The sequence below is a fragment of the Chelonoidis abingdonii genome, chromosome 13 (genome assembly GCF_003597395.2).
Source record: "Chelonoidis abingdonii isolate Lonesome George chromosome 13, CheloAbing_2.0, whole genome shotgun sequence".
Classification (NCBI taxonomy): domain Eukaryota; kingdom Metazoa; phylum Chordata; order Testudines; family Testudinidae; genus Chelonoidis; species Chelonoidis abingdonii.
Genome location: NC_133781.1, coordinates 26,881,421 through 26,905,489, shown reverse-complemented (window position 1 = coordinate 26,905,489; position 24,069 = coordinate 26,881,421). Strand labels below are relative to the sequence as shown.

Below are 24,069 nucleotides of genomic sequence, written 5' to 3'. Positions count from 1 at the left end.
GCATTGCAATTTCACTTCAAGGGAAACTGTGTCTAATTCCGTTTTAAGTTACACCGGTGCAAACCCAGAGTAAGCGCACTGATTTTGGGATGAAATCCTGGACACAACCAGGTCTGAGAGCAGAACTGTATATAGGACAGCAGGTTTTTTCTCTAGCAATAATAATCAAGCAAGGAGAAACATAATACATCCCTAACAAGTAAATGGTCACAGGTTGCTTGTTAAAGAGCCACACAGTCTGTAGCTCAGATGGGGCTATCACATTCACAGGTACTTAAATCTTTGTACTGTTTGAGAGGAAAGACGGTCTAGTGGTTAAGACACTAGCCTTGGAGATGGGAAACCTGCATTGAGTTCCCTGCTCTGCCACAGACATCCTTGTGATCTTGGGAAAGTCACTAAATCTCTCTGTGCCTCAGTTCCTCATCTGTGCACTGGGGATAAGAGCTTTGCCCTGCCTCACAGGGGTGTGGTGAGGTTAAATACATTACAGACTGTGAAGTGCTTTGAGGCCTACTGATGAAAAGGGCTATATAAGACCTAGGCATTTTTATTATTTGTTGCTCTATTTTTTCTTCTTCACCGTGTTGTGTCTGAGTTTCCCCTTCTGTAAAATGGAGATAATAAATCTTAGCCTCCTTATAAAAGTACTTTGCACTTATTTGGAGGGGTGGTTTATCCCCTGATCTCAGTATTATTGTCATTTAAATTGAACTAGAGTGCTGCAGTTTTATTTGTTCAGACCAGTTCACTTATCCCTAATAAGAGCTTTCCTCTCTATAGTTTACCGGTATTACTGGCTATGGAGCTTCTATGATCCTGTTTGTATATTTAATTGCCTTCACATTTCGAAAGCGATGCAACAGCTGTGATTTTTGGTCTTTTATCCTCATAGCGGTAAGCAAATGGCTAGATTATGTACAGCATACTATAGAGCTTATGAAACTGTATTTCAACTTTTGAACATTCAGGTGATGATACAAATGGAAACACCCTGTGCAGCTCCAGGAAATAAAAAATGACAGTCATCTTATAACAGAGACAGCTCTGTACCTTTAACTATGATGCATTAGTCACATCATTTTCTTCTTTAATATCCTCTCCAATCCTTTCTCTTTTGATACCGAAATTTCAAGTGGTTTGTGGTACCCTACCCAGAATTCCCAACTTTCAATCGCTCCACATTTTTTGTGGTTGAAAACAGATCTCCCCCCCCCCCCCCCCGTATTTTGCACAGGGTGAAATCTCATAAGCAAAGATTGTGTGTTTTTTCAAATGGAAATACAAAGTATTCAGCAGCAGCTCCAGGCACCAGTGCTCCAAGCGTGTGCTTGGGGCGGCAAGCCGCGAGGGGCACCCTGCCAGTCCCTGCGAGGGCGGCAGTCAGGCAGCTTTCAGCGGCTTGCCTACGGGAGGTCCCAGGTCCGCCAAATCCGCCTGCCTGCCGTGCTTGAGGTGACACAAAAGCTAGAGCCGCCCCTGAAAGTATTGTTCTTGTGATCTGCCTTTGTCTGTTAGAAAATCTTACTCTGGATCTTGTAAATCACAATTTAAATAACAGCAACAAAAATCCCCCCCAGAGTTGGTCTTGGGGAAACTGTACCACCCTGGATCCAGTCTTATTATTTCAGAGGCTCAGCGATGCCTCATAAACAAATTTCTTGTCCTGAATAGGGCTGGTTCAAAATTCTCCACTTAAACTGCTTTTTGATGGAAAGTTGGTGCTTTTGTGTGTGAAGAATGTCTGCTTCACAGAGAAAACTTCTAGTTTTTGCAGCAGAAAATGACAGAGACATTTTATAACAGAGACGGTTTTGTACCTTGAACTAAACCTAAAAATAAAAAAACTTTGATTAAAACCTGAAATATTTTGACTCTGAAATGCTGCTGCAGTGCCTCATACTTCCATTCTCCTCCTTGTCCTGGCTCCCTGGTCAGACTTTGGCTTCTATGATGCACCATGGTCATGTGAGCCACCTCCTTTAGCCAAGGGGGAGACCGTGGTGTATGATAGGAGCTGTAGTCTGACCAGGGAGCCCAATCTATGGAAGAAAATGGGAGCATGAGGCACCTGAACTACGACTCCTAGGGGGTATTTCAGAATCAGAATATTTTAGTTTATTTCCTGAAAATTTGAAACTTTCCCCAGAGAGGAAGAAAAAATAATTCTGACCAGATCTAGCCTTGAGACATCCTTCTATGCTGGTCTGCAGATTACTGAGTTGTAGCTGAATACACCTCAACTCCTTTGGTGCCTCTTGCAACCTAAATGAACTTTCCAGAGACACCCTTTTAAGGATTTTGTGTACTGCCAAGGCTAGACATGAGGTGCAAAGGCTCTAGAGAAGATCTTTGGTTTGTACGTCCTGCAGTTCTGGATCTAAAAAGGTGCAAACATCACGTCGTTGTCATTTTTCTACAAGGTTGGGGAAAGGATCCCTGAGAGGAGATGTTGTTTACAGATATCTGCATATTCACTCTGAACTCTCTAAAAGCCTCATGGTAAAAATAAATAAAGAAAAAATCAACAAGCTAAGATGTTGACTGCCACCAAGCTAATTATACTGCAGCTTAATGGAAGGTTCTTTCCCAGTATTTTATGTACTAGAATATGCCAATGTATGTAGTGCTGCCAACGCCCTTGATTTTATTGGAAGTTTCATAATATTTGGTGTGTTTTCTTAAAGTCCCAGCTCTTGGAGTCATGCGATCACATGAGACGCTTACTTTTATTTTGAATTAAAACAATGTGTAACGCTCACCATTGTGGAGAAAAGGTTGAAGTATCTATCTCTCTCTCTCTCTCTCTCTCTCTCTCTCACACACACACACACACACACACACACACACACACACACACACACACACACACACACACACACACACACACACACAAGCTCAAAAAAACAGAAGGCAAATGAAAAGAATCCCATTTTTTAAAAGTTCTTGATTATTTTTTATGACCTGACTCATGATTTTGGAATGCGTAGGATTGACAATACGGCTTCTGACCGATAATAGGTATTGAGGGTAAAAACCAAGTACACTCTAGAGGGCAATGGAGAGACAGAAATGTTCCTCTCTCCCAAACACCAACTCTAACTCATGACCCTTGTGTTTTGTATTCAGTATTCATCATCTGATAAGCAAATTGTGCAGTGGTCACCATATAATCCAAAATGTTGTGTCATCCAATTGTTGACAACAATGAGCAAAGATTAATTTTTTTATCTAGTATGATTTACCTTCTTTCTTCTTTTTAGGTAACACTGGTTGTCTTCCTTATTAAAGCCATCAGATGGATCACTTCCAGCAAGACAATTTTCCATTATTGCTTCTCCATTTTGATTCCTATGTATCCATTAATAGGTGTTATGGTCAAGTCTATGAAGGTAAATTATTGTACTATGTCATGAAGCGTAACTGGCTATGCTTTCTGGAAAAACAAAACAAACCTAATGGTTTCTCAGTGGGAAGCTGGCAGTAACACCCTGGCAAAGAACTTTGTGGTTTCTCTAAGGCAGAGGTTTCAAACTGTGGTCCACGAGCTCCATTCAGGTGGTCCGTGGATAGTTCCCTCTAAGGTGCGCACCTGGGCAGTCACATGTGAGAGAACGAAGGGCCACCCACCTAATTAGTGAAGCTGCACAGGTGTGGCTGTGCTAACTAGGTGCCTGGACCCTGGAGAAGATGCACATATAAGGTGAAGTGGTGGCTTTGGAGGAAATGAGGAGTAGGTGGGGAGGGGGTGGTGGGCTGAGAAGAGGGAGTGGGGGGGGTTGCAATGTGTAAGGCTGTGGCGGCCAAAGAGGTGACTTGCCCCACACACACACCCCGTGCTCCTTCCTAGCCAAGCTCGGTGGCTGCCGTGGCAGGGGAGAACCCCCTACTTCCCAGCCCCAGCCCAGGCGCTGCCACGGTGGGGGAGAGAGGGCACATCCATTGGATTAGAAAAGTAAGACTACTGATATTAAAATACGAGTTGTGTGTTTTTATTTGTAGAACAAAAAAACGTTAATTATTATTAAGGATTTTTTTTGATATAGCGCTTTTATCCAAAGTGCTTTACAATAGTTAACTAACAGTACAAACAATGTTTGGAAAGATCATTAGGTACTCCGCCGACACCCTCAGCAATTTTCAAGTGATCCGCAAAAAACAAAGTTTGAGAACCACTGCTCTAAGCGGTCGAATTTTGAAAATTGCCCTCTGCAATCCCCATTATAAGGCTCTCCTCTTCTTCCCACTTCTCCCCATAGATGCTAGGGAGATAAAATTCTTGCACCTAATAGAGCTATTAGTCTTGGAAAGAAAAGTCTGATGATACTTGTGTTTGGGGGTGTAACTATTTCCCAAATAGTATTAGGACACTCAGATTCCAAAATCTATATTTGCCCTTCGCTGCTGTGAGAATTTTGAGTGAAATGACAGAAATGTTCACATAGTTCTGAAATATTTAATGATGTGTATTTTCATTCTTCTAAAACTACATAGTATTATACTAAAGTTTTACAGGATTTCTACTGAATGTACTTTTTTCCATCCACAGATTTTTATAGAAAATGAGGATTTTGGTTCTATTGGCAATTGGAGAGACATATTCATATCTGTCTTTGCAGTAAGAAACAATTTGAATATTGCATTATTGTTTTGCAGAGGACACACATTCTAATATGGTGACTATACATTGCATTTGTATAATTCCCTGCAGCTAGCAAAACGTACATAATGTGACAGATGTTTCATGGTCATATCTCTTGTACTGAGATAGAGAGTTTTCCAAAGTAGCCTAATGCTCATTGGCAGGAGAGGTTAGTCCATAAACCCAGGACCTCGTCTGTCACCTTATTAGAGAAGGCGGGACTGTTTGAGGCTTTTTACCTATGAGAAAGTGGGGCAAGAATATCAGATTCATTCCATACAGAGTAGAACTTAGACTGGATTTGAGGAGGAGGTTGAGAGGCTGCTGGCCAGCACCCAATTACTCAGAAATAATAATACTCCTCACCTGAAACAGGCTAGGGAAAACAAAATAAGCCCCAGATCATGCAATGAGCTCAGCCTTACCTTTTGCTATTGTGCTTATGCATTAAAATGTGATTTCTCTACTAGTGTAATCTGTTGTCATTTTATGTGTTAGTATTAGTTAATACAAATATGAACTCTTGTACAATTTTAGATACTGTACGCTTCAACCTAATTGATAAAATTCAACCCAAGTCTGAAGACTAAGTCTCAATGGACTAGACTCTTATTACCATCTACTACATCCTCCCCCCCCCTATATATTTTGCTCCATTATTACCACCAGTTGTGCTCCAGTGGTAGTAGCAATGGTGAGAAAGCTAGTGGAGACAATGTGCCAGTGATTACTAACATTTTACCCCCATGCTGTCTAGGCCTGCTCTGAGCTGAGTTCAATGGCATGGAGGCTAAAACACTGGCAACTGACCTATGCCAGTTCCACCACCATTGCTACCAGTAATGGGAAGCTTTGGGAGGGGGGAACCTAGGATACGCACAGCTAAATAACAGGAAGATCATACTTCAATATGACTATTAAAGCTGGAACATTTTCATTTAATTTGTTTTTTAGATCGTATCAGAGGTAGCCTTATAGTTGAGGCGCTGCCAGCCCAAGGGCAAGAGGGTTTTATTTTGGCATTTATACATGAAATACATTAAGATTTGGGAGATGCTCAGATTCTGTGCGAGTGGGGCCAGAGAAGTACCTGCGATGGATGGAATGATGGATCCAGAGGTGAAAGTAAGCCGGTAGGCCCTGCTACGGGGTACCGGCAAGAGCAGGTGCCCCATATTGCGGCAGCCTGGTTTCCCCAGGCGGCAACCTAAAGGGCCCGGAGCTCCCCGGGCCCTTTAAATTGCTGCCAGAGCCCTGCTGCTGAAGCCCTGGGGTAGCGGCAGCAGGGCTCCGAGGGTTATTTAAAGGGCCGGGGCTCCCACTGCCTCTACTGCCCAGGGCCCTTTTAAATAGCCGCCGGAGCCCCGCCGCTTTCCTAGGGCTCTGGCGGCTATATAAAGGGCCTGGGGTGGTAGAGGCAGGGGAGCCCTGGCCTGGAGTCACGGGCTGCTGCTGCTTCCCTGGCGGGGGAGGGAGAAAGCACTTACCCCCTCCATCCCCCCGCCTTCTGGGGGCTAGAGCCAGCCCCAACCCAGCCCGAGCCAGTAAGTTCCTATTTCTACTTTCATCCCTGGATGGATCTCTAAGAGGAATAAAGAGGTGAAGCAGATCAGGATGCCAGAGTGATCAATATGGGATAAATACCCACCTAGATTAGATAAGAGGGAGACACAGGGAGAACTGAATTAAAATCTTCTTTTGCCTCTCACATTAGAATCCTAATGAAGTGAACCTAACATTAACCTAAAGTTAACATTAAATAGTGAGGTAGCAGCTCAGGAGGTGACTAGAACATGAGAAGAAGCCGATCCCTCTTTTAAGGCGCTTTACCTAAACTGTAATTAAAATGTATCAAATACAATGTTGCTATTTTCATTCATACAACATTGACTGTTTCTTCTTTTTCTTTTTTTCAGCCTTACCTCCACTGTGTTGTTTTCATTTTTCTTCTTCGACAGCTGGAGGTGAAATATGGAAAAGCGATTATGACAGAGGATCCAATTTTTAGGTTTGTGCTCACACATGCCCTTGCATGTGCACGTGTGCCCCCATACTTGGTCTTTTCTTGAGATAATACATATTTCCACAGAAAAAGTTGATTTTTCAATTTTTCACAAAACATTTTGATTTTTTTTAAAAACTATGCATAGTTTCCATCAGGTTCCACATGATACATTCCCCTCCTCCCAAGTATTCTTGCTAAAAAAAAGAAATTACATGTTGTTATTAATTTGTATTGTCATGCCTACAAGTCGCAGTCATGAACCTTGACCCCATTGTACTAGGCGCAATACAAACATAAAACAAAAAGATAATCCCTTCCCCAAAGAGACGTGGTGTTAAGTTTGCAAAGCTACACGTTCAGAGGTTAGGAGAATCCCGTAAATAGATTGCAGGTGCACTTTGATACTGTCTTTATCTACAGGATCATGTACTATTTGTTCTTAAGCTCTGCCTCATTCAGAGCACAGAATGGACAGTGAATAAGTCAAAGGACTGTAAGACGAGAGAGGTTGTTCTTTTATATTTCAGCCACTGGTCTGGGACATACCAGTGCTGGGTTCTATTCCTGGCTTCTCCACAGACATACTGTATGATTGTTGTTGGGCAAGGCTATCATAATCCACATGCAACAAAAGGGCTGAATTAAGTTCGTATGGGCAACCTTAATTATGGTATTTCTTAACTTTTTGTGCACTTGACTCTCCAAATAGCAAATAATAAAAAGCAGAAGTGTTGAACCAAACAGCCATTGGGTCTTGCTCTACTCATAATACATCAGTTGTGAACTAGGACAAAGGATATAATGCTGAGTTTTGACTCCTTTGATCGATAGAATTGCCCCGAGGAAAGAGATCAACCATCAAAATCCTGAAGAACCAGAAGAAGAAGATGAAGATGTGCAAGCTGAGAGGGCAAAAGTTAGGGAAGCAATAGCTTCTGAAAATCAGGAAGAGGTAAAACTTCAAGTTGTCCTTTTTCTGTCTCTTTACTCTTCCTATTGGTAAATCACCCACTGGGGCAAAAATAATAAACATCATTGCAGAAATTCAATGTTTATTCCCTTATATTTTTCTACTTTCCAGTTGGAATTAACAGATATCATCAGAACTGAGACTACAACTTCTAAATAGACCATAATTCTCTTTTGTTCTCAGGCAATCTAAAATGAATGATCTTTGAAATAAGGATTGTGACCTCTTCTCTTTCAATGTCAAGCACGTTTTTTTGGAGTTGAACTAATAGTTAAAAATGCAGCCTGCATAATAGCTAACCTGTATGGGCAGGAAAGATGGCCCATGGAAAGGGCATTAGCCTGGGACACAGAAACCAGTTCAGTTTCCTGTTGTGACACAGACTTCCTCTATTACCTTAACCAAGTCACTTAGTATCTCTGGGCCACAGCTCCATAACCATAAAATGGAAATAATAGTATTTTCCTATAAAACAGTAAAGAGGTGTTGTGTGTAGAGTGTGAGGCACATGGATACTATGGTAACGGAAGCCATATAGTTACCTAAAATAGTAAAAAGCTATATGGGATTAACATGACTGTCTAGTAGATTTCACACTGTCGAGCTTTTATCTCATCTCTTGGCAATGAAAATTCAACACATTTCAGCAGCAACAAAATATTCAGAGAAAGTGTTCTGAATAAAACCTGTATACAGCAACCACACACAACAGGGAGAACAACTGGACTGTCTTTTGTAGTGGGAGGGATTTGTTCTTTATAAATTCTCTCTCATTTCCCTCCTTCCCCAGAAACCAATTATCATTGTCAACGATCTGCGCAAGGAATATCAAGACAAGAAAGCCAGCTCGGTTTTTAAGAAAAGGAAGAAAGTGGCCACTAAAAATGTCTCTTTTTGTGTTAAGAAAGGTTAGAAGCCAGGAATATTTAACTATAGCTATTTTGATCATTGTCTGATTTGAAGGTTACATGTGTAGACCACTCACTCACTGGAGCATCTCAGTTCTAGACAGCCCTCGTGGAATTTTTAATGTATGTTATTTGATCACAGGTATGAGTAAAAGGTTTCTCTTTTGTTTGTTTTTTCTTTCATGGCGAATATGCCTGATGTTCTGTTAGGAAGGGCAAGTCTTACTAAAAATTGATGCATATTCATTCTAGGAGAGGTATTCGGACTGCTGGGACCCAATGGAGCTGGTAAAAGCACAACTATCAATATGATTACTGGAGAGACAACACTGACTGCTGGGCAGGTACGTGAAATGGGCTGGACTTTAAAATAAAGATTGGCGTGAAGAACCCACTGCTAATCCTAAACAATACATTAAGGGAAGCAGAGGATACTTCCGCAACTACAGCTGGGTGGGGGGTGACTTGCAGTTCATGTAAACTTACCCGCACTAACTGTACTCTAGCTAGCTTGTGAAAAATAGCAATGAGAACAACATGTTGCATACTTCAGCACAGGCTGCCCAAACAAGTATATACCTGACGAGGAAAGGAGGTGTCAATCAGGCTTGTGCAGTGTACACTGCAGTTCACTTCTATTTCTAGCCTGAGTACAGTTAGTGGGGGTGCATCTCCACAAGCTGCAAGTCACACCCAGGCTGTGATGTAGCTGTGCCCAAAAGGACTTTTGGACTCCAGCCCATAGCCTAGCATATCATGCTCTGAAAATCGTTAGTGAAAATTATCATCAGTCATTGTGATTGACATAAGAATGTCACTTGCAATAAGCGAACAAAATGACATGAACACTATTTCTGTAGACCAAACAACGCCAGAACACTTGAAATGAAAGCCTGCACTCTATCCATACCCACTGTTATATTTGCCTCAAAATAAATTAAAAGTAAATAATTTCAGGAATGAATCTTGAACTTTCGCTAATGCTGGAAATGGTCTTGTAAGTCTTTTTATTGTCATTTCTCATGAGCCATTCATAGTACAGTACCTGGAGCAAACATCTACCGCTATAGACTCTATCGAGCAAGAAAATGACCTACTATGTAAGGGGCAGCTCTACTACCTGTAGTCAGTGAAACTACTCAGATAAGCAAAGGTTGCAGATCAGTCCCTTACTCAATAATTCTCCCTTGTCAACTGTCTGAAATGAGCCATCTTGATTATGACTACAATTTTTTTTCTCTTGCTGATAATTGCTCATCTTAATTAATTAGCCTCTTAGAGCTGGTATGGCTACTTCCACCTTTTAGTGTTCTATATGTATATATATCTCCTTTCTACATGTTCCATTCTATAGATCTGATGAAGTGGGCTGTAGCCCACGAAAGCTTATGCTCAAATAAATCTAAGGTGCCACAAGTACTCCTGTTCCTTTTGCAGGTACAGACTAACACAGCTGCTACTCTGAAACCTGTCATCCTTGTCCTATAATTTTAACCCTACACACTTATTGATCACAAGATTACACATGTGCAGAATAACAGATTGTTTGTTCAGGTGCTGACAAAGGGGAAAGGTGCCACTGCCTCTCAGCTGCAAGAGAGCCCAACTGGCTTTCTAGGCCACTGCCCTCAGGAGAACCCTCTCTGGCCTAACCTTACTGTGCAACAACATCTGGAGGTTTATGCAGCTGTGAAAGGGATGAGGAAAGAAGACGCTGCTGTTACAATCAAACGGTATGGAGTTAAATCAAGGTTTTAGTTCGTGTTTCATATCTCAGAACTATAAAGCAGAGAGAAAGTAGAATTTTGCTGAAAACCAGACGCTTCACAGTCAAACTGCCCAAATGTCTTCCTCTGGTGATTTAGCCAAGAAAATAAGCCACTCAGATTTTCTTATTTAGAACGAGTTAGCATTAAAATTAGTGTGTGTTAAATGCTGGATGTATCTGTGTCTAAACTTTAGATGGTAATGTCTGGCTCTGAAATGTGAAATTAGGGGGATAATCAGTGAAATACTGTCCACTCTCAGCAAGATGGAGAGGGTTTATAATAGATTCTTAAAAGAACAGGAGCACTTGTGACACCTTGGAGATCAACAAATTTATTTGAGCATAAGCTTTTGTGGGCTACAGCTCACTTCTTCAGATGTACAGAATAGAGCATATGGTAAGGCGATATATATACATACAGAACATGAACAGGTGGAAGTAGCCATATCAACTCTAAGAGGCTAATTAATTAAGATGAGCAATTATCAGCAGGAGGAAAAAAAACTTTTGTAGTGATAATCAAGATGGCCCATTTCAGACAGTTGACAAGAGGTGTGAGGATATTTAACATGGGGAAATAGATTCAATGTGTAATGACTCAGCCACTCCCAGTCTCTGTTCAAGCCTAAATTAATGGTATCTAGTTTGCATATATATTTTTCTCCTGCTGATAATTGCTCATCTTAATTAATTAGCCTCTTAGAGTTGATATGACTACTTCCACATTTTCATGTTCTGTATGTATATATATCTCCTTATTATATGTTCCATTCTATGCATCTGATGAAGTGGGCGGTAGCCCATGAAAGCTTATGCTCAAATAAATTTGTTAGTCTCTAAGGAGCCACAAGCACTCCTGTTCTTTTTGCTGATACAGACTAACATGGCGGCTACTCTGAAACTAATAGATTGTTGTTATTAATACTACTAATAACATAATTCTTATGATTAAGAGAGAGATACTATCCTATTATGAACAGCTTCTTTAAAAAGCTTCTCTTGTTTAGTTTCTGATGATCTTGTTGTTTAAAATAAAAAATTAGCAGACTTTCCAAAAAAAAATTGGACAGGGAAGCATGCTGAAACAGAAGGATTCTTGAGATTATGAAAAGACTTCAGAATGTGAGTTTTGGAAAGATTTGCACTCTTTGATGGGTTAATGTCATTGCGTGAAAGTACACAGTCAGATAAGTTTATGGGCACTTAGAAAACTGAAGCATCCATTTTTTTCAGCACCATAGTATAGATCAGGGGTCGGCAACCTTTCAGAAGGGGTGTGCTGAGTCTTCACTTATTCACTCTAATTTAAGGTTTTGTGTGCCAGTAATACATTTTAATGTGTTTAAAAGGTCTCTTTCTATAAGTCTATAATATATAACTAAACTACTGTTGTATGTAAAGTAAATAAGGTTTTTAAAATAGTTAAGAAGTTTCATTTAAAATTCAATTAAAATGCAGAGGCCCCTGGGCAGTGTGAGTGCCACTGAAAATCAGCTCGCATGCCACCTTCGGCACACGTGCCATAGGTTACCTACCCCAATATAGATCCACAAGAATTCTCCCGTGGAAGGGGGAAGTAAGCATTTTCTGGGGTTACACATGCCTTTTTCTTAGGAGAAGAGAATAAATGCAAAAAAAAAAAAAGTCATTTAGCCGAAAGAAAGCAACGCGCCTCCAAAACAAATCATCTTCAGTTGGTACCATCAGGAAAAGAACTAAGAAGAATGCTAAAACTGAGCGGCCAAAGCTTCACCAGTAGTGGTGGAGAAAGGGGAAATGGACACCTCCTTTATCAGTGGGGGCAGAGCATTGTGTCGTTCAGAGGAGCTGTCAGGGAAGAGCAAACCTCTGGGGGGTTCTGCTGAGAAGCCCAAATAATAGGGTATTGCTGGTTGCAGAGGGGGCATCAATGAGATGTGTGTCCCAAGCAAAATCCATCAGGAGTCCCTACTGAGAAATGAAAACTATAACCTCGCCTCTCAGAACCCCTGTACTCTCTGTGGAAGAAACTTCCTCCCAGGGCCCAGCCATCCCCACAAATGGGAGGAACCAAGCCCACTCTTCCCATTGTACTGTCAGTCTCAGGTAAAAGTGTTGAGTTGGGGAAAAACCAAATGTGCTTCTTTCTTTCTTTCTTTCTTTCTTTCTGTCTCTCTCACACACACAGGATAACAAAGGCTCTGGAGCTTCAGGATCATGTCAAGAAAGTGACTAGAAAATTATCTGCTGGGGTAACTAGAAAGGTGAGCATTTGCATTTTTCTTGGCTCAAACCGTGGGATGAATTTTGCTCCTTGTTCCCCAGTGTTGCATCTGGAATAACTCCACTAAGCTAGTGGAGTCCTTTTTGCATTTGCATTGATATAAATGAGAGCAGAATCCAACCCCTCATTCTAAAATGAATTTTTGTTTAAAATATACAGTAGTAAAATCTCTGTTTGGGTGTAAACATATTGAAGTTATGGCTGGTAAATTATCTCCAGAAAATAGCTGACGTGTTTCTGAAATGTCCATAGTGTGAATGAAAAATGTCATTGGTAAATAGAGGGTCTAGTTTCCAGTTATATGGATGAGATTCTCGTTGCTTCCCCTGAGACAGTGGGGCCCAAGCATGCATTTTGTGCTGTCTCACATCAAAGGGAGTTACATCCATGTAGTCAGTAGTACAGAATGTTGCACAGTATGTTTCTCAGATTGTTCAGCTTCTTTAAATCACAAGCCTATGTGTGTGTAGAGGGCGGAAATGAAGTCCAAGCACTGGTTTTTCAAAGGTTGACATATTTTTGGTTTGCTCTGAATTAGAGGATTTCAGAGTCCCGCATAGAAATGAATTTTATGCATCATTTTTTAAAGAAAATTAGTTACTTGCTCTCACTTACACCTGAGCAGCACCATTGGCTTTAGTAAAGTAGGCCGGGAAGACAGAACTTAGCTCCCAATGTCTATTCTTCATTTTAGATGTGTTTTGCACTGAGCATGCTGGGTAATCCGACAGTTCTGCTTCTGGATGAACCATCAACTGGAATGGACCCTAAAGGGCAAAGTCACATGTGGTGAGTAATCCCTGAACCGATTGTTAGGTCTGTTTTAACATCAAAACTAAATCAAAACAGCATAATAAAAAGTTGAGAGCAAAGACTTTTGAGATGGGAGTTTAGGCTTCTAAATCCACAATTAAGCACCTAAAAAGAGGCCTGATTTTGAGCATGTCTACACTGGCACCGGAAGGTATAAATTCCAGCTGGAATAGACATACCCATATTAGCTGATTGAGCTAGTGTGCTAAAAATAGAAATGTAGCCATGGCGGCATAAGCGGCAGCACGGGCTAACTGCCTGAGTACATGCGTAGGATCTCAGATAGGATCAGACTCAGGCCAGCTATCGCATCCTGCCATTTTCACTATGTTGCAACTACACTCCTATTTTTAGCACACTAACTTGATCAGAGCTAGCATGTGTACGACTATGTGAGCTGGATGTTACACCCTCTGCTGGAATATAAACTTTCGAGTCAGTAGGGGGAGCTGCCGGTTGCTAAGCATTTTTGGAAATCAGACCACTTATTAAGGTACATAAATATGGATTTAGGAACTTAACTTTAGGCACAGGGAAATCTTGCTGTAACCCATTGTTCAGGGTGATGTGCCCCTCTATGCCAGGTTCACAGATGATATGATTCTGTTACAGTTCTCAGCTAGAGCACCTGATATTTTACCTCAAGCTATAGTGAGCTCAGGCTTTTAGCTCTGGAGGTTCCCCAGTTGTATCCCTGGTATCAACCAACATGTTAGTCATCACACTGGCTTAATTTAATCCCCTAATGGCCAAGATCTGTCTAGTGCAAGAAGCATTGGACAGCCAAGCAAATTAGTACCCTTGATGAGTTGCATTCCTTCACAGTTGCATGGGAGGTTGGGTAGGCAGGTATATACTGTGCCTTCTCTCCCGCCATCTGCGTTAGCATTGCAGGGACAGCTGCAACTTAGACTCTAGAACTGATGGTACTATGTTTTAGTTTCATTGAGAATTCTGGCGGAAGCTCACATCCCAACCATTTGCAATCTGAAAAAACCCAGTTGAGGCTCAGTTTCAGTTCAGGGGATGAAGTGAAATGTAGGCTGGTATTTATTTTTCTCTGAGCTGGTTCATCCCATCCCTTCTTAGCACTGTTGTCTACTTGACAACTGTCTCCTCTGAAATGACACTATCCTAATTCTTACTGGCCAAAGTGAAACACATTTCAGCTAAAGCAGGTACAAAAAAGAAGAACTTAACAGCCCCTCCCCACTAAATCAGCTCTGTAGCAAATCTTATTTCAGAGCAACCCCTCAATGGAATTTGGTCATAAATGGGAAGTATTTTCATGTAAACATCAGTGTAAGATGGTTGTTAGGTTTTAAATACATTTCCTTTGTCATTTTGAGGGGGAAATACAATAGAAAAACTTGTTTGGCTCTTCCTCTGAAGTAATTTTTGTCTTTCTTTTCAGGAAAGCTATTCGGGCTGCACTGAAAAACAAGGAGCAAGGGGCCATCCTAACAACCCATTACATGGAGGAGGCTGAGGCAGTGTGTGATCGAGTGGCCATCATGGTCTGTGGAAAGCTCCGGTAGGCTCAATAGCAAGATGGACACTATAGAACTTCTCGGGGAACAGACAGATGTTATGGAGCCAACCTCATTCATTACACCCACCAGGATGTAAATTCTCTCAGAGTATTTCCTAGAGCTCCCCACTTGCCCCCCATCCCCCAACATGCTATAAAAAAAACAGGGAAGTTGAGAATATTTACTGGAGCTCTGCTCTGGACAGCTCCAGCTGAATTTATTCCCTGACATCCACTGAGAGGAGAGGGTCTTGGAGGCAAGATTCTTCGTCCATTACTAAGTATTTCCCACCATGTTGCTTTCTTTGTCTCCAGGTGCATTGGTGCTGTTCAGTACCTGAAAAGCAAGTTTGGCAAAAGTTACTTACTGGAAATTAAAGTGAAGGACCCAGCGCAGGTTGATTGCCTCCATATGGAGATTCTGAGGATCTTCCCACATGCAGATCGTCAGGAAAGGTAACTGCAAAATACATCAAGGTCCCGAACCCCCCTGAAGAGTTACTTAGTGTATCATTCCCACCACTGCAGTTTGGCAGCAAACGTCACAGCCTGAGCAAACATCTCTAGTTGGGAAAGATTAACGGGTTACCATCCCTAGCTGGCAAGCAATAAGATACGGAAGCTTCTTGTACTTTCTCCTTCCCTTCTGGCCCCACACATGAGCCAGACACAGTTTGACTCAAAGTGGTGTCTATGAGCTAGAGCAGGACAATGGATGCAATTTCTTTTCCCCTCAGGGTTTCCTCTTTGCTGGTTTACAAGATACCAGTGCAAGAAGCACTGCCTTTGTCCCAGACGTTCTCCAAGCTAGAGGCAGGTAAGAGAGAAACTATCGGCAAAAGGTTAGGCTCACTCAAAAAGGACTTGTAAAGAGGAAACATATTTTTTTAACTGTATCTTCATTTCTCCACAGCCAAACGAACCTTCGGCCTTGAGGAGTACAGCTTCTCTTTGAACACTTTGGAACAGGCATGGGATTTCAGAGTTATACGCAGGACTCCAGGCCTATTGTAAAGGAATATGCAGGGGCAGTTTGCATGTGCTGCAGAATTTCCGAGGGAACAAAGAAGGCAGGACAGCACAATGATCAAACTTTGGAAGGAAAAGAAAAAGGGGGGAAGGGGGATGCGTTTATTGGGGAAAGATTTATTTTCAAGCTTCTAAAGGGAATAATTATAGCAGTGAGGATCAGATGGTGGCCCAGCCTGGAGAGCCATGAAGGGAGTAAAAGGGCAGATGTTGCCTTCTTGTTCCCCTGCACTGGTATCCATATCATGGGAGCTGCATAGTGGGCAAAGCAGCCTCTGGAAGCCTCCACTCCCGCTAAGGACTGGGCAGCACAACTACATTGGTGCACTAAGGGACAGCAGATATAAGGCTGGTGCAGGGGTACCTCAATCTCCTGAAGCAGGGAGAAACAGGCAGACAGATCATGACAGACACAGTCTGCTTTGTGAGCTGCTCAATGCACAGGGCATGAGGCAAAGCCATAACTCACTCCTGCGTGAGTGAATTAAAAGGGCAAACACTCTGTTGTGAAACCTCCCTACAGGCACTGCAACGGGCATCATGCTGTGAACAGCCCCCGTAAAGAGCCATCATTACATTCCAACTGCAGAGTTTGACTTGAAATCTGTGTACAGAAACATACATAGAAGTGAATCAAAATAAATATACAGTCTTAGAGAGGATGAGGGTCTTTTCCAAGTGTTGCTTCTGACCTTTGGTGAGCTGGTGAACAGGAAATCAAAGAGCACTTGTTGCTGCCCTGAAGAAAGCTGTATCAGCAGAAAACCTGTTTTCTGTGGTGTTCATCTTTGGGGCAGTTGCAAACCCATGTGTTGCCTTCATAAAAATAGTAACAAATGTGTAATGTATTTGTTATCAGTGACAGCAAATAACCAGACTTCTGTTGTTGTCCATTTCAGGTGTTCTTAGAACTTTCCCGTGAGCAAGAAATGGATAATTTTGATATGGCTTTGGAAGGAACTTTTGAGTGGAAAAGACTTCAGCAGGAAGACCTTTAAAATATTCCATTATATTTTAATCAGTATTAATGTATATGATTTAATAATGCATATATTCACGACCATTGCCAAACACTTACCCGCACAATAAAAATTCAGGCCTGTAGCTTTGCAGCTTCTGTACTTTGGACAAGGGAATAATTTTTTTTAAATTAGCCCCTCTTTTGAGAAAAGAATATTTTTAAAGGTGAAGGCATTGGAGTGCTCAAGGTGAATTGCTCTGCGTGCAATAGGTGTTCGAGAAAGTACAGGCCTGCAGCTGCGAAACCACTCAGTGAACTTGACATATGGGTTGGGCTGGTTGCTATGGATGTGGAAGCATGCTTTGAAGTGAACAGTTAACTAAATATGGATATGCCTTTTTAGCCAGAGTTTTGTTCTGTAGTTAAAAAAACATCTTCAGCCTCCGCCATCTAAATAAGACTCTGGGCAGAGGCGGCTCTATGTATTTTGCCACCCCAAGCACGGCAGTCAGGCTGCTTTCAGTGGCATGCCTGCGGGAGGTCTGCCAGTCCCGCACCTTTGGCATACCAACCGGCAAATTGCCGCTGAAACTGCGGGACTGGCGGACCTCCCGCAGAAATGCCGCTGAAGGCAGCCTGACTGCCGTCCCAGGAACACACTTGGTGTGCTAGTGCCTGGAGCCGCCCCTGACTCTGGGTCAGATCTTCAGCTCATGCAAAGCAGCATAGAGCTGTCAATGGAGAGGTGCCCGTTTATTCCTGTAGAGATTCTGCCTGCCTCGTTTACAGATGTTATATAAACCATGCAGTGAGTGCATAGTGCCTTACGTGTTCGGGGTGTAACACAAACTGTCCAACTCTGAACTTGGAAGTAACTGTTTGGTAGGAGTGCTGCAGCACAAGTGTGAATGAGGATGATGTGTGCATCTGAACAAGGCTAGTCAGCAAGCATAATCCAACTCCTTGTGCTCTCAAGCCCTTTGTGTGCTCCCTTAGGCTATGGCTACACTGGCGCTTTACAGCGCTGCAACTTTCTCACTCAGGGGTGTGAAAAAAACACCATCCTGAGCACAGCAAGTTACAGCACTGTAAAGCTAATCCTCTCATGGAGGTGGAGTACCTGCAGCACTGGGAGAGCTCTCTCCCAGTGCTGGTGCCACGACCACACTCACACTTCAAAGCGCTGCTGCAGGAGCCCTCCCGCAGCAGCACTTTGAAGTTTTAAGTGTAGCCACAGCCTTAGTCTAAAGACAGCAGAGTAGAAATGAGAGCTAAAGCCTCACAACCCCCCTGAGAGGTAAGTATTAGCCCTATGGAGGTTTATGAGGCAAAGAAAGGCTAAGTGACTTGGACAAGCTCACAGGGTGAGTTAGTGGCAGAGCAGTGACTGGCGCTCAAGTTCCTGTCTCCATTCCTGTGCACTTTCCTCTGAAGGGAAGTGAATAACTGAGAAACACCATCATCTAGTGCACTGAAAGAAGTCAGTTTATATACAGTGCATCTTTCTATCTTTAATTATAAAATCTAAGTCATTATATGGTCATTTATTATGTTTGTCTCATTAGAGGAGAAGTCTATATGAAGTTGAGCCTTCAGTCATAGGTGGATGACTTCAAGCACATGGCAGTTTAGTCAGTGAAGTAACTAGAAATGATTTAGCATCCATAAGAACATACTTGTGCTCTGCTTGCTTACAATATCACTATATCACGAGTCAAACCTGCTGCTGATTGGCGTCTGAACTAGCATCATATAGGTAGAAAATGTCATGATCGTTTCATGGGAATAATTTATTAGTGCCCTCTACTTCATTTGCAACAGTTATAGGTATGTAGCAGCCTGCAGATTTAAGTTGGCTTTTCTTGCCACTCTGTATGTTGAAACATAAAGAAAAAATGCCAAAACAGCTTATAAAATTCGTCTTTTTCCCTAAGTGTTTCCGATAATTTGCTGCATAAATCATCCCAGAACCATCCACCCTCAAGTTGATTCTGTTGTGTACTACTCTGTTCGCTTTGTTATATAACAATATATTTTGTCAGCTTGTGCTTTTAGGTAGGGTGCATTGACTCTTAACTGTTCAATGCATTTACAATTGTATAGCCCTGCATACCTGCACAGCTTGGTGAGAATACTACCTTGGTATTTGATACTTCATTATTTTTAAATGTAGAAAGACATTTAGGCCCAGATTTTTCAAGAGTGTTTAACACTGCAGGAGCCCATCAGTGGTTTTAAGTTCCTCTGTGCCTGCGTCCCTTCTGAAAATGAGATTTGCGCTCCGAAATTAGTTAGGTGTTGCAATGCTGAATACTGCAACACCTCAATACCTTTACAAATCTGGGCTTTAAGTTCTACCTTATGGAAGCTCTACAATTCCAACAGTTGAGGCACCTCTCCAACTCAGAAAAAGGAGAAGACAAAATTATGTTTTACATCTCTCAGTTTAAGATATTACCTTTTCCAGATGGTGGGTTCATTCAGGTCAGCAGTTCAGGAGCCCCAGACTGTGTAGTGAAGATGGGCATATTCTAATGGTGGGCTCCAAGGCCCCAATCCTGACGGGTTCTGAATGGATCCCGAGAATTGCTTAGTGCGTTCCACTTCCATTGGATGTATTGGGCTGAGCTTCAGCATTGTTAAGGTCAGACAAAAGATTTTTATTCTGCTATATTCGAGGCAACGGGCCTGAGTCTCTGGCCAGCTTCATCCCCTTTGCCCCTGCCTTGTGGTGCAAAAGCGATGCAATTTGGCTCCAATGTTCCTGCTAATAGGTGCAAAGCTGGCATAGGTGGCTGTGGGAAGGAAGAGTGGCTAGAGCTCTGCTTGACTAAATAAAGACCCTTGGGGACCATTGCAAGATGGTGAGAGTTAGAACAGCCTGGGCGCTGTTCTAAAATGCACTCAGGCCGAAGCCGGGGGAAGAGAATTGGGGAATCACAACCTGCTGCCTGATGGCACCCCCAACATGTGCACTTTGCTGCACTCGGTGGAAACTAGCATGTCAGAGAACCTGCCCCCAATATTTCAATGCTCTGTGCTCCCTGCCCATCAAGCAAAAAGTTTACCATGTTTACCCAAGATGTATTTATGTTTAGCTACACTTTATCTTATGGCTTTCGTTCTATTTCTGTACTCTGCCAATTAAAGTCTGATTTTGCTGAAGCCAGAAGTACATTGTAAGTTTCTACATGTATCCTGTCTCAATGCTTTCCAAAAACACACTTCTCAGTCTGGAAGTAAACAAGGCATTTTACCCCATAAAGGGGTTTGCTCAGTGCAGTAGCGCCTCCTTGTGGTCAGATATGGTGTAGCGGCTGTCTCCCCATATGGGTGCCCCCTGCCCATGGTCGCTCCATCACAGCATTGGTTTCTTCTCTCACAACTTGGCCCTTTGGGCAAGTCATACTTTAGTCCTCCCCTTCTGGGATAGCGGAGGCCAACCAAGCTATCATCCAATGACCTTACAGTGCGTCTTTCCTCTGTCTCTGGGCTCCATGTTCCTCACATCAGTGATTCTCAAATTTGGGCTGCCCCTTGTTCAGGGAAAGCCCCTGGTGGACCAGGCCGGTTTGTTTACCTGCTGCCTCCGCAGGTTCAGCCGATCGCAGCTCCCAGTGACTGCAGTTCACCACTCCAGGCCAATGTGGGACATGCTGGCCACCTTTCCTGCAGCCCCCATTGGCCTGGAGCAGCGAACCACGGCCAGTGGGAGCTGCAGTCAGCTGAACTTGTGGATACAGCAGGTAAACAAACCGGCCCGGCCTGCCAGGGGCTTTCCCTGAACAAGTGGCAGCCCAAGTTGGAGAACCACTGCCTTACATCTCTTACCTCAGGAGCTGGTAGGGAAACCCAAGCCCATCCTCTACTCTGAGTTCCAGTCCAAGGACCCTGTAGCTGGCAGCCAAGTTGGCTGCCTCCCTGGATCGCTTCCTATATCTTCTATCCCTCCGGGAGTTACTGCAGTCTGTCTCCCTCAGCCCCTTTGCTACAAACTTCCTGGCTTCATAATAACCACCCAGCCCCTCCTCAGCTGGGCTTCATTCAATTAAGCTTGGCTATTTCTCTCTCTCAGGTGTTGCCAGGTTTGGCCTCTCAGGCCCACACTAACCACTTCAAGGCCTATGTGGGATACACACCCACAGTTGCCAGGTCTGAAGACTCAACCTGTGCTGTGAAAGTCAAGCTGTGCTCTTTCTGGTTGATCTGCAGAAAAGGACCTGGGGATTACAGTGGATGAGAAGCTGGAGATGAGTCAGCAATATGCCCTTGTTGCCAAGAAGGCCAATGGTATATTAGGCTGTATTAGTAGGAGCATTGCCAGCAGATTGAGGGAAGTGATTATTCCCCTCTATTCGGCACTGGTGAGGCAACACCTGGAGTATCGCCTCCAGTTTTGGTCCCCCCCACTACAGAAAGGATGTGGATAAATTGGAGAGAGTCCAGCAGAGGACAACAAAAATGATCAGGGGCTGGGGAACATGACTTACAAGGAGAGGCTGAGGGAACTGAGGTTATTTAGTCTGCAGAAGAGAAGAGTGAGGGGAATTTGATAGCAGCCTTCAACTACCTGAAGGGGATTCTAAAGATGATGGAGCTCGGCTGTTTTCAGTGGTAGCAGATGACAGAACATGGAGCAATGGTCTCAAGTTGCAGTGTGGGAGGTTAGGTTGGATATTAGGAAACATTATTTCACTAGGAGGGTGGTGAAGCATCGGAATAGGTTACCTGGGGAGGTGGTGAAATCTCCATCCTTAGAGGTTTCTAAGGCCTGGCTTGACAAAGCTGTAGCCCAGTGGGCCGGCTTACCTGAATTATATTCATTGCCTTGTTGTTCTTCTTTATTATATTTAGTAGTAAAGCAAGGAACCTACAGGCTTTTATCCTGTAAGATTTGGCTTTAGTAGATAGTGTGCAGCTTGAGGCCTATAATCTTTGGTATAGATAAACATAAGTAACTCATAAGTTATAGGGAACTGAAAGTAGCAAGCAACAGAGGGAATTTTGTCCCAAATAGTGACAGCAGCCACGCACAGAACATAGCTGACACCAACATCTAGAAGGTTCCGGACAGACCTCTGACTGCAAAAGTGCCATGACAGCAAATTGACATGTATGCTAATAGGGTAACATCATACATATACTAACCTATAGAAAATGGACACCTTAAGGTGAGGAAATACAAATAAGACCTCAATTGAATATGCACTGAACATGGCAGCGTCAGCGTAACCTACTATAAAAGTAACATCTCAGCAGATAGGTTGGAGAGATGTAGGCCTTGGGAGGGGCCAGAATGATGGCCACCGGGGAAGATGAGGATGATGACGGTGATGAGAGAGATAATGATTAAGTATGTAAGATAATGGTTAAATAGGCTAAGAAAGATAAGGGTGTAAGTATGGATGTCCAAATGTACTTTCTGTATTATCTCTATCTGCCTTGTTAAGTTTAAGTGTGTGTATAATCCTTGCTGAAAAATTAATAAATGATATATTTGTAAATATAAATCGAGAGAGTTCCTATGGTGTGGGTGTTGCACCTGCACACATCAGGGTTCCCGAATTATATGATAATTTTACAATAATCTTACTGGGCCTGATCTTGGGACACGAACCTGTTAATCCTCAAGTTACAATTATATATACTCAACTTTGGGTCAGGCTAGAAAGCCCTGGCTGGGATGATTTAGTTGGGGATTGAGCAGGGGGTTGGACAAGATGACCTCCTGAGATCCCTTCCAATCCTGATATTCTATGATTCTATGACAAAGATTCCACAGGCTACCTTCTGTCATCAATGTCACCACTGCAACCTCCACTGTCGTCTTATTTGGCCCTTGGTTATACTTGCATGCAACACCACTCATTTATTTCAGTGGGTTCCTCTTTCAGGAGTGCTGTGCAGATGGTGTGATAGGATCGTGGCTTAAATCACCAGACCTGCTGTTGCTGTTTGAGGAAGAATAGGGCCCATCTCACTCACACCTCGCTGTGTTGCCTTTGCTATGCGAACAGGAGTGTTAAAATGAATTCTTGTCTCTATGGTGGCTTGAGCAACTGAAAAATTGAATAACTTGAAGAAACAATGAAAAATGGCTAACTTTATGGAATAATAGCTGCGAAAAATCCTATAGAGCCAGTTCTGCTTGGCCTTAAAGGGAACAGCAGTGACTCTGAATAGATGTGGGGCAAACCTGTTGAGTTAGTTTTCTGGGTAGAAGTGCATATTAGTACTACCTGACTTGAGCCACAGATACCGTTAGCTGGTCCAGTCGCGGATGTGCACCTTGGGGACTTACTGACCTCTGATCGCAAGGGAGACAGGAACGGACATAGGTGATTGGCTGAGTACAACTTTTCTGAGAACCACAGAGATTGTGCACTCTCTCCTCAAACAGTGCCACAGAAGATATAAGAAGGATCAGAGTGGGCAGGGATAGCCTCTGAAATAGGAGGACATCCCTGGCAGGGCACGTTGGAGGAGGGAAGGGGCATGGCTGGGGCATTCCTATAGCCCAAGATATTCCTGGAGGCCACAATAACTTACTGGGCAGTTGCCAACTAAGTGTGAGCTAGGACAATTTTCCAGACTGCTCTAACCTATGCCAGGGACAGGTACAGCCCCCAGAAGCACTCAGTTTGAAGCAGGAGCAAAGGCGGCATAAAGGCACCGCTTCACACTCACCCCTCTGAATTCCTTTACTGAACTCAGCTCTGGCCCGGGGATGAGTTCAACCCTCAGTAGTCCCCTCCCCCACCACAAGGTTTCCTATTTGCATAGGGCTCAGTCCTGCAAGCTTCTGAGTTCTGTCAAACACCACTGAGCTGAAGTCACTAAGCATTCCCAAAGAAGTGCTCAGCCTTCCACAGGATCAAGTTCATATTTGACTTGTTGCCGTCTCAGACCAGATTTTTTGGGGTTTGATCATCTTTCATTGAAGCTGAACGGTGCAGAGGCAAACTTCTAAGAAACTTTTGATTGTAACTCTCCTGGGAGTGTTCTCCCTTGCTAAGCTTGTTTCCAGTATTATGAGCATAGCTGCAGTACTGCTAGCTAGGAGAACTGGTAGTAAGGGAAGGGGAGGAAGAAAACAATTGAGAAATACGGGGAAACTGTCACGTGAACAGAGCATTTTGGAAGCGTGACAGTTAAAAGGACACTGTTTCCTTTCAGTGA

General features: G+C 43.0%; 1 protein-coding gene across 2 annotated transcripts in view; it reads left to right on the top strand.

The window, feature by feature from the left end:
• LOC116834877 (ABC-type organic anion transporter ABCA8-like) overlaps positions 1 to 18,077 on the top strand; it is a 65,823-nt gene extending 47,746 nt beyond the window's left edge. The window contains exons 25-39 of one of the 2 annotated variants that reach the window (XM_032797277.2): positions 784 to 897; positions 3,264 to 3,392; positions 4,550 to 4,618; positions 6,559 to 6,650; positions 7,479 to 7,599; positions 8,408 to 8,525; positions 8,778 to 8,869; positions 10,080 to 10,258; positions 12,461 to 12,536; positions 13,251 to 13,345; positions 14,784 to 14,903; positions 15,216 to 15,356; positions 15,638 to 15,717; positions 15,814 to 15,869; positions 16,829 to 18,077. In XM_032797277.2, coding sequence (XP_032653168.1) covers positions 784 to 897; positions 3,264 to 3,392; positions 4,550 to 4,618; positions 6,559 to 6,650; positions 7,479 to 7,599; positions 8,408 to 8,525; positions 8,778 to 8,869; positions 10,080 to 10,258; positions 12,461 to 12,536; positions 13,251 to 13,345; positions 14,784 to 14,903; positions 15,216 to 15,356; positions 15,638 to 15,717; positions 15,814 to 15,869; positions 16,829 to 16,927 — 1,581 coding nt within the window. In that variant the 3' untranslated portion in view covers positions 16,928 to 18,077. Of the gene's footprint in view, positions 1 to 783; positions 898 to 3,263; positions 3,393 to 4,549; positions 4,619 to 6,558; positions 6,651 to 7,478; positions 7,600 to 8,407; positions 8,526 to 8,777; positions 8,870 to 10,079; positions 10,259 to 12,460; positions 12,537 to 13,250; positions 13,346 to 14,783; positions 14,904 to 15,215; positions 15,357 to 15,637; positions 15,718 to 15,813; positions 15,870 to 16,828 lie in introns of those variants that run through there. The other variant, XM_032797278.2, reaches the window with a different exon arrangement.
• Positions 18,078 to 24,069: the final 5,992 nt, after the last annotated feature.